We start from the raw sequence: 11,288 nt of genomic DNA on the forward strand, positions 1-11,288 counted from the left end.
TAAAAAAATCAATACATTTTACAAAATGTGTATTTTTTAAAGTTAAACATTAATAAATGCAGCAAAATATGGAGTAATATCAGGATTACATCCTTTGGATTTGATCTTAAGGCTGACAATGATTACTTGAGAAAGAAAGGTATTAATGCATTAATAGAATTCACTGGGCAGTCATTCATGGGTACATCTATAGAGAATTACCAACAAACAGCATAAAAATTACAGAGAAGTATAACAGATAGTAGCAAGACATGCTTAACCTTTCAAATTTTTATTTAAATATGACCTTGAAAGCACACTAGTTAGGTGGATTCTAACCTTAGTTAAGGTGAATAATAGAAAAGAAGTTGATGCCTTTACTTAACAGTCCCCAAACTGTAGAACATTGCTTGTATACCCTAATTTTGTTTGTGTCTGTGTGTGTGTGTTGAACACTAGTGAAAAAAACAGTTTGAAGATAATGAGATTTGAGTTTTGAATTTTCAAAAAAGCAAGTTAATTTTGGTTTTTTTTTAAGTTGGTAGCATGAAATAGAGACAGAAATTTAAACAAAATAATTGAGATTCCTACAGACAGAGGAATTATGTAGAGCTCAAGGCTCTTCTCTGAGCTCTTATCAGGTATATTTTACTGGGATTCATAATAAAAGGCTGACAGAAATAATTTGGAATAACTTGGAATTTGTTTTTTCTGGACGTTCTGTCTCCTTCAGTGACTGAGAAGAGTTCACTTTCTTCCTCTCTGCATGCACACAGATTGCATAAGAAACAGGAAGTAATAATGAGAAACCGCACAGCAATAACAACGTTCATCTTGTTGGGACTTACAGATGACCCACAGCTGCAAGTTCTGGTTTTTATCTTCTTATTTCTGACTTACATTCTGAGCATAACTGGAAACCTGACCATTGTCATTCTTACCCTGATAGATTCTCATCTTAAAACACCCATGTATTTTTTTCTTCGAAACTTCTCCTTCTTAGAAATCTCATTCACAACAGTCTGTATTCCCAGATTCTTATACAGCTTATCAACTGGGGACAATACCATTACTTACAATGCTTGTGCCAGCCAAATTTTTTTTTTTGGAATCTTTGGGGCCACAGAATTTTTTCTCCTGGCTGCCATGTCCTATGACCGCTATGTGGCCATCTGTAAACCGCTGCATTACTTGACCATCATGAACAACAGAGTCTGCACAGTCCTCATCCTCTGCTGCTGGATCTCTGGACTGATGATCATCATCACGCCACTCGGTATGGGCCTCCAGCTGGAATTCTGTGACTCCAACATCATTGATCACTTTGGCTGTAATGCAGCACCCCTTTTTAAAATCTCATGCTCAGATACGTGGTTTATAGAGCAAACTGTTATTATTTGTGCAGTGCTGACTTTCATTATAACACTAATAGGTGTGATTCTTTCCTACATATATATTATCAAAACAATTCTCAGATTCCCCTCTGCTCAACAAAGGAAAAAAGCTTTCTCCACCTGTTCTTCTCACATGATTGTTGTCTCCATCACTTACGGCAGCTGCATTTTCATCTATATCAAACCTTCAGCCAAAGAAGAGGTGGACATTAATAAAGGAGTGTCTGTGCTCACTACATCTGTTGCCCCTTTGTTAAACCCCTTCATTTATACCTTGAGGAACAAGCAAGTGAAACAAGCTTTCAATGATACCATCAAACGGATTACATTCCTAGCACACAAGTAAGTTTGTGGTGCTTTGATAAATCACTCAGAAGAAAAGAACACCTTAAACATTCTCCTGAAAACCCTAAAGTCGTTTGTTACTCTTGTTATTATTAATCTCCAGGCCAGGCAGGTAAACCTACAAGTAGGCTTTTGAGTTTTGCTTTCAAAACAATGTAATGACTATGGCTTATCTTCCATCTTCCAAATCTCACTATACACATGTCACATTTCTCCACTCCTTTCATATTACGTTCAACCAGAGCAAGTCTCTCATTAAGAGAACATGTAAATATCTTTCTACAAAAGTCTTCCCTCACCTAGCATCATTTACTTTACACAACCAAAAAGAATTAAATAGTATGATGTAATTGAATGAGTTACAATTATATTCAGGAAATTATTAAAACTGTCTGAATAGGCTCTTTTTAAATCTTTTAAAATACTTATAAAATGATTTAAAATATAATAATAAATTTCACTCTTACCATCAGACAATAATAAGAACAAATTTAATATAAGAAAAACAAATATCTAAGCAATATATAACAGTTTAAGACTCTAAAACCAAAGGGAAAAATACAGTTTTATAGACAGTTTGTATGGAAAAAAAGTCCTGAAAATTATAAATTCTAATGACCCTAAATTGAATAAAGGAATAGCTAATGATGAATGAAATCTAACTTGGAAAAGATATAAGCAATATATTTACAGGAGACAATATTTTGAAAAATTTATATCTGGAAACAATAAAAATCATTCAGATTATATACCTGGTTGATGTTTCGAAAATATAAAGTAAAAAAGAAAAGGGATAATAATAGAAATTAGTGTGCTTGAATACAAAATAAGACTTTGCATGCCAGACAATGTAGTAAACACAAAACAAATAATCATCTACAGAATCTCTTTTCACTCACATTAATTGTATCACAACTTAAGCTGTTTTATACTTTCATTATCCTAATTGTAAGAACCAAAATTGTCAAGTTTATGCTATTTTTCAATGATATAACTAGGCTTATATGTACTTCTGTCTTATTCTGTATATTGCATCCCTAATTTCTACACTGTTCTTTTCATGAAAACTAAAGACAACCTGGTTTTGATGAAATAAGAGATAAAGGCAAATAAATGAGTTTCAAAGTACAAAAAGAGATTAAAAAAATATGCCTTGTATAGGTTATATTTCAATCAAGAAGCAGAATTATTCTTAGTTATAGTATAAGGGATTTAATATAGTAATTAAGATAGACAGAGTTATGGAAGGATTTGAGGAAGTATATTTCTGAAAAAAAGAACTTGAAGGATCAAAGTTTTCACTGAGTATGCAACATGAGAAGCTAAATGAAGCCAATTGCAGAAGTAGGATTACCAGGAGGAGCTGGTCATGAATTGCAAGGATGTCTGTGAGCCACTGTGGAATAATCCTGGGATCACCTTTGTTCAGCAGAGTGAACCATCCAAAAAGAGAGCTGGATGCAAAGCCCAGATATGAACAAGCTGAAAATTGCAGGACATTTGTGAATCTCTTACACAATAATTAACCACCATGATTTATGAAAAGCAACAACCGTGGCTTATCTTCCATCTTCCAAATCTCACACAACTAATTTTTTTTTTAATTTCAGGTTAATATGAGGGTACAAACAACTAGGTTACAATATTTGCATCTGTTAGGTAAAGTCCCTCTAGTAGTTGTGTCCTGTATTCAAAAGGTGTGCCATACACCCTTACATTGTGCCTGTTAAGTGAGAGCACACCAATCCCCTCCTTTCCTTCCCTCTCATTCCTCATTCCCTCTTCCACTAACTTGAATTGAATTGAGTTTTTCTCTTATGTGGACATGTATTAGATTTTCTCCTGGCTTCATATTAGTATTGAGTACATTGGATATTTGGTTTTCCATTCTTGTGATACTTTCCTAAAGAGAATTTGTTTCAGCCCTCTCCAGATCAATACAAAAGATGTAAAATCTCCATCTTTTTTTTAATGGCTGACAACTAATTTTTTCAAACTGTATCTTGGATCATATAACAATAGAATGATCCAGCACAGTGGACTCCTTGTCAATTTGTTATTCTTTATACTATATTTAATGATGATTTCCAATAAAGAAAAAGAAAGCTGACACATATAATATAACATAATCATCTCTTGTACAACCAAAGCCATCCTAGCATTCTCCTCAGAAGAGGATGTACAAAGTCCCATATAACTTTACCCTTCTTTGAGTATTTGATTTATACTATGTACACATTATTGTTCTAGATGAGAAACACTTCCCTGTGATAGTTTGTAACTTAACTACTATTTGTTATTAGCACTTTACATACTATAGAGAAATGGAAAAAGGAGAAAAAACTAAAAGTAGCATGTGCAAGTGTCTGTGTGGATTATGTAAAAAATGATCAAAACTATTATCACCTTGATTTCTGCAATTATTCATGTAGCTAAGTCAGATATTTAAAATTTTCTTTCCACTCCCATTTTAATATTCCTTTTTTTCTTATCTCACATATCACCTGGCCATAAACTATCTTCTGATGAGTCTGTGGTACTATGTTGGGCTTATAATTTTCCATTATCATAGAATAGAAGACTAAGAAGAGGTCTCCTAGACAACATCGCCTTCCTGCCCTGTAATTTCTTTTTAATAACCAGAAATATTTATCTCAGTCAGTACATTTATCTATTTCCACACCTATTAATTCAATAATACAATGAGCATAAATCAGGGAGGTGGTAGTTTCATCTCTAGTTGACCGGAATTATTCCTGCATGAACTGATTAGAAACCTTCCTCCTTTGGTAACTAAGACCTATAAACCACAAACACCAAAGTTAAATGACAAGCAAAAATTTTTCTGGCACACAATAGTGTCATACTGAGAGAAAATAATAGATTTTCCACAATTTGATCCTCAGAGCTTTAAATCCAGATTTGATAAAAATAGCATATCAAATATAGTGATCAACGATTCAGCACATATACCACATCCAGAGGATAATACTGTTGCATTATAAAGTATTGCCCTCCCCCCACAACCTGTGATCACTTTCCATGTAACTATAAAAGAACATCCTGCTATTTTTTCAGGCTAGTTGCTTTAGGGCGATAAAGGAATACTTCCACAAACATGAGCTGCTTAACACATTTCATTTGCTCTAAAACAAGTTATCTTGTTGGAAATACTGTTGTATGTATTATCATGGTTGTGAATAAGGTATTCACTAAGTTTGTGGATGGTAATTTTGGCAAAAGCTTGATAGAAGGGAGAGAAATCTATATCCAGAATAAGTATCTATTTCAGAAAGAAAGTTTTCACAACCTTATTCATTGTATCTTTCATGATGGAAGTTGTTTAAGGTAATCATATTTTCATGCAATGGATAGTTCATCACCTAAGAAAATGTTGCTATATAAGAGGTTTTCTGTTGGTCTCTGCTATTGGTAGAGTGCAGTATAGAGTCATCATTCAGTAGTACTTTTAATGAAATCAACCTTGTTAAGCAAAACTCTGTACTGATGAGCCCATTCATAATTTTCCTTATTATTATCATTGCCACTTTGATGAACACATTGAGCAAAAACAGAAGTTGTAGGGAAAAGAAGCTGACAACCACAGAACAAATTTTATCTTATTATAATATTCCTCTTCTGTTGAGGTAGTTCTTTAGTGAGCATTCATACAAAAGACAAGCACAGTAGCCTTATGTGCCTATTTGGAGAATTCTATATGTATACCTAGCTCTTCCCAAAAATGTTTAGTAATCAATTATATAATCACAATCCTTATAAATCTCTGATCAATCAACAAAATCATTATCCACTGTCCACAAACCAGTAGAGTTCTGTACATCAAGTCACCTCTCTTTCCATGTGCAAAATAAACAACCATATTCAGTATATCAAACAAACTCATCTATAATTCAAACCTCAAACATTGTTCCTTGATGAAATGAGCATAGAGGACTTCTTATGAGGGCAATAAAGGGAAAGCAATGTAAATAAGTGTACTATTTGGGTGGTCCCTGTGGCTCAAAGGAGTAGGGCACCGGCCCCATATACCAGAGGTATCAGGTTCAAACCCAGCCCCGGCCAAAAACTGCAAATAAATAAGTGTACTATTGCCACCTGCTCATGTGCTTTATTTGTGTTTTCAGAACATACTTGTTGAGCTCAATCTTGTATATGTATCTTCCAATTAGTAATGAAGTGTTCCCACACATGCCCAAAATTATGCCTTAGTGGTCAGGGAATGATGAGAAGCTCAGGTTACATAGCAATTTTCTGGTCCATAGGCACAATTTTAGTCTATATTCACATCTAGGGACAAGCCAGAAACAGTTCTTCAAAGTAAAGTAATTCTGTCTATGAATTCTGTATATGAAAATATTACATATTTTCCCTTCTTCTGAGTTCAAATTTACCCAACTTGGCCCTATCTAGCCTCACTTTTCTTCTGTCTTTGCTCTGGTGGAGAATAAGGACTTTCTTAAAGCTCTAGGGACCCACCCACTACCTGGGGCATTCAAGTGCTGGAGGCAATGAGACATGCTCACCTGTCCAGTACAATACTACCACAAGTACATCAAAATCAGAACAGAGGAAGTTATCTCTATTTGCTACTGATATGATCTTATACCTAGAAAACCCTAAAGACTCCTCCAAAACTATCCTATCCTAGGTTCGATAGATGAATTCAGTAAAGTAAAATCTCAAAACACAAAACCAACATAAAAAAATCAGTATAATTTTCATACACCAATAACCACCAGCTGAAAACCAATTCAAGAACTTATCTCCTTTACAATAGCTGGAAAAGTATTAAAAGAATAAACACCATTTAAAGGAACATCTACTGCCAAAAAAAAATCTACAGAGTTGATCCAAATCCTATCAAAATACCAATGTGAGTCTTCACCAAATTAAAAAATAAAATCCTAAAATTCATATTGATCCAAGAAAGACCCCAAATACCCAAAGCAATGCTAATCAAAAAAACCAAAGTGAGAGGGATTTCTGGACTTTAAGACTGACTATCAGACCACAGTAACCAAAACAGAAGGGTACTGATATGAAAACAGACAGATAGATCAAGGGAATAGAATGAAGAATCCAGAAATAAAACCATACATTCACGGTCAAATTATCTTTAACACAGTAGACAAATACATACACTCAGGAAAAGGATACCTTTCCTATAGGATGTACATACATCCTTTTTTCAACAAATAAAGTTGGGAAAACTGGGTACTATACTTTTTTCAACAAATAAAGCTAGGAAAACAGGGTACCCATATGCCAAAGAATAAAATTGAATCCTTATTTCTTGACCATATACAAAAATCAACTCAAATATATTAAATGTTTAAGTGTAAGACATGAAACCATAAGAATTATTGATGAAAACCTAGGAAAAACTCTTCTGGACATTGGCCTAGGCAAAGAACTTATTACAGAGACCCCAAAATTAAATGTAAATAAATAAATAAGACTTAATTAAAATAAAAAGATTCTTCACTTCAAAAGAAAGGGTAACAGACAACATACAGAATGAAAGAATATATTCACAAGCTATGTATCTGACAAAAAAACTAATATCTAGATTTACAAGGAACACAAACAACTCATTAAGAGAAAAGCAAATAACTCCATTAACAGGTGGGCAAAGGACATTAGCAGTTTTCAAAAAACGTTTTCTGAAAAGGGGGGGTTGTGGGTTGTGCCCATTAATGGGCACAATGTAGGGATGTCGGGTGACCCCTTGGGTGCAGGACACAACTACAAGAGGGACTCTACCTAGCAAATTTACATGTTGTGACCTAGTTGTTTCACATTAACCTGAAATTAAAAATAAAGATACCTGCAGGACACCTCTGCTGAGGCAAGCTGCAACTCCTGGAGTGTAACTTACAGGTATATGGAACATCTCAAAGGAAAAGTGTCCATCCTCTCCCCTAAGAGAGCTGCATTTTTCTTTGTTTTCTCTTTGTCTACTCCTGTAAGCTTCATACAGGTGAGAGATGAACTGAAGACCTATTATCTCACCCCACATGTGACAGCTAAGGGCAGTGGGGTCTACTCCCCTAGAGGGACCCTGCTGAGACTCCAAACACCCTATCGCCAGGCAGATAACTCAAACTAAAGTTTCCACTACCATTTTGAATCTTCAGTCCACCCTTCCACCCTTCCCTGCAGAGACAGTGAGAGGAGGACCAAGAGTAGCGTCCCCCCACCCACAGGACCAAGCACACCATGCCAGCCTTGCAGCCCTGCATTCCCCATGCTGCCACCGCCTTTTTCCTGCCCTGGGGTCACCCCAAGGGGCCAAACTAGGACTGATCCAGCCATGTTCCCAGCACCACCACTGCCGTTCCCCTCCCCCTGGTCACCAAAACAAGACAGATCCAGCCATGTGCATTCCCCAACGTTGCCGTTTCCCTATCCCCTGGTCACTCAGTGGGGCCAAACTGGGACTGGTCTGGCTGCGCACATACCCCCTACCACTGCTGCCATTTCTCCTGCCACCTGGTAGCCCCAGAGCCCGAGAACTGGGAGAAGATGACAGATACACCCTGTCTCTCTGGGCAACCAGAAGAAGCTGGCACCTTCTCCGGTGGCAGTCACTGACTGAACAGTTCTCATAAGGTCTCCAAACAGTGTAAACTCAGCATGGGGCAGAATCAGCAGAAAAACTCTGGCAACTTGAATAACCAGAGTAGATCCACTCCTTCAAGGAAAAATGGGGCAGATGCAATTGAAGACCCCATCCATAAACACATGGCTGAAATGTCAGAAATTGAGTTCAGAATTTGGGTAGCAAATAAGATTAACAGAATGGAAGAAAGGAGGGAATTAGAATTTCAAAAAATTATTCAAAAGATATCTCAAGAAATTATTCAAAAGATGTCTCAAGAATTTAATGATTTCAAAGATAAAATGACAAAAGATTTTGAAACATTGAGGCAAGAGTTTGCAGTCCTTGAAGATCTGAAAAATATGATAGAATGCCTCAGAATGCCATCCTGTAACAGAATGGAACAGGAAGAAGAAAGGATCTCTGACATTGAAGATAAAGCTTTTGAACACATCCAAGAGCTCAAAGATGAAAAGAAATGGAAAGGAAAAATGGATCTTTCTCTCAGAGAGCTTTGGGATAATTCGAAGAAAACTAATATCCGCCTTATAAAAATCCCTGAAGGCGACGAAGTTGCTTCACAAAACACAGAGGTTCTTCTTTATGAAATTATGAAAGAGAACTTTCCAGACATGCCAAAAGATTCTGAAATTCAGATAGCAGATAGTTTTAGAACCCCAGCATGACTCAACCCAAACAAGACATCCCCCAGGAACATCATAATTAACTTCACTAAAGTTAAGATGAAAGAGAAAATTCTGAAAGCAGTCAGGTGTAAGAAAATCATAACCTACAAGGGGAAGAGTATTAGAATGACCACAGGTCTCTCAGCTGAAACCTTTCAGGACAGAAGAGGATGGTCATCGACTTTTAATCTCCTAAAACAAAATAACTTTCAACCCACGATCCTGTATCCAGCTAAACTGAGTTTATCTATGATGGAGAAATTAAATACTTTAATGACATCCACATGTTGAAGAAATTTGCCATAACTAAACCAGCTCCTCAGGAAATCCTCAAACCAATCCATCATAATGACCAGTGCAATCCTCCACCACAAAAGTAAACTCACTCAGAAACTTTTGATCAAATTCCAACTTCCTTAAAAATGTCTACTGGACTTTTGAGCAACTTGATGCCCAAAATTTGACCAGGCTTATCAATAATTTCAATCAATGTGAATGGCTTAAATTGTCCTCTAAAGAGGCACAGATTGGCTGATTGAATACAGAAACTCGGACCAAATATCTGTTGTATGCAAGAATCTCATTTTACCTTAAAAGACAAATATAGACTCAGGGTGAAGAGATGGTCATCTATATTCCAGGAAAATGAAAAGCAGAAAAAAGCAGGTGTTGCAATTTTATACACAGATACAATAGGATTAAAACCAACAAAAGTAAGCAAGGATAAGGATGGCCGTTTTATATTTGTAAAGGGTAATACTCAATATGATGAGATCTCAATTATCAATATTTATGCACCCAACCAGAATGCACCTCAATTTATAAGAGATACTCTAACAGGCATGAGCAACTTTATTTCTCCCAGCTCCATCATAGTAAGAGATTTTAACACTCTTTTGGCAGTGTTGGACAGATCCTTCAATAAGAAGCTTAACAAAGAAATTTTAGATTTAAATTTAACTATTCAACTTTTGGGCCTAACAGATATATAGAGAACATTTCATCCTAACAAAACTGAATACACATTTTTCTCATCAGTCATAGAACATACTCCAAAATCAATCATATCTTAGGTCATAAGTCTAACCTTAGTAAATTTAAAAGAATAGAAATTGTTCCATGCATCCTCTCGGACCATCATGGAATAAAAGTTGAACTCAGTAACAACAGGAATTTGCAGTTTCTTACAAAAACGTGGAGGCTAAATAACCTTATGTTGAATGATAGATGGATCAGATGAGATCAAGAAGGAAATTATCAAATTTTTAGAACAAAATGATAATGAAGACACAAGTTATCAGAACCTATGGGATACTGCAAAGACAGTCTTAAAAGGGAAATTTATAGCATTGCAAGTCTTCCTCAAGAGAATGGAAAAAGAGGAAGTTAACAACTTAATGGGACATCTCAAGCAACTGGAAAACGAAGAACATTTCAATCCCAAATCTAGGAGAAGAAAAGAAATAACCAAAATTAGAGCAGAATTAAATGAAATTGAAAACAAAAGACTTATACAACAGATCAACAAATCAAAAAGTTGGTTTTTAAAAAGGTCAATAAAATAGATAAACCTTTGGCCAACATAACCAAGAAAAAAAGAGTAAAATCTCTAATCTCATCAATAAGAAATGGTAAAGATGAAATAACAACAGATCCCTTAGAAATTAAAAAAATCCTTAGTGAATATTACAAGAAACTTTGTTCCCAGAAAGATGACAATCTGAAGGAAATTGACCAGTACATGGAAGCACGCCACCTCCCAAGACTTAGCCAGAACGAAGTGGAAATGTTGAACAGGCCTATATCAAGTTCTGAAATAGCATCAACTATACAAAATCTCCCTACAAAGAAAAGCCCAGGACCAGATGGCTTCACATCAGAATTCTACCAAACCTTCAAAGAGGAACTAGTACCTATATTACTCAACCTTTTCCAAAATATAGAAAGAAACGGAATACTACCCAACACATTCTATGAAGCAAACATCACCTTGATCCCCAAACCAGGAAAAGAACCAACAAGAAAACAAAATTATAGACCAATATCCCTAATGAACATTGATATGAAAATATTCAACAAAATCCTAACCAACAGAATTCAGCAACACATCAAACAAATTATACACGACCAAGTAGGTTTTATCCCAGGATCTCAAGGATGGTTCAACATACGTAAATCTATAAACATAATTCATCACATAAACAAATTAAAAAACAAAGACCATATGATTCTCTCAATTGATGCAGAAAAAGCTTTTGATAA

At 35.5% G+C, this 11,288-nt stretch overlaps 1 protein-coding gene across 1 annotated transcript; it reads left to right on the top strand.

Moving 5' to 3' along the window:
- Positions 1-780: 780 nt before the first annotated feature.
- On the top strand, positions 781-1,719 carry LOC100959656 (olfactory receptor 6C2-like). Its single transcript, XM_012805558.1, has one exon. It carries the CDS (start codon positions 781-783, stop codon positions 1,717-1,719), a length of 939 nt encoding a protein of 312 aa, XP_012661012.1.
- The last annotated feature ends 9,569 nt before the right edge of the window (positions 1,720-11,288 follow it).

The sequence above is a fragment of the Otolemur garnettii genome, unplaced genomic scaffold (genome assembly GCF_000181295.1).
Source record: "Otolemur garnettii isolate 467f Iridium unplaced genomic scaffold, OtoGar3 scaffold00043, whole genome shotgun sequence".
NCBI classification, from domain to species: domain Eukaryota; kingdom Metazoa; phylum Chordata; class Mammalia; order Primates; family Galagidae; genus Otolemur; species Otolemur garnettii.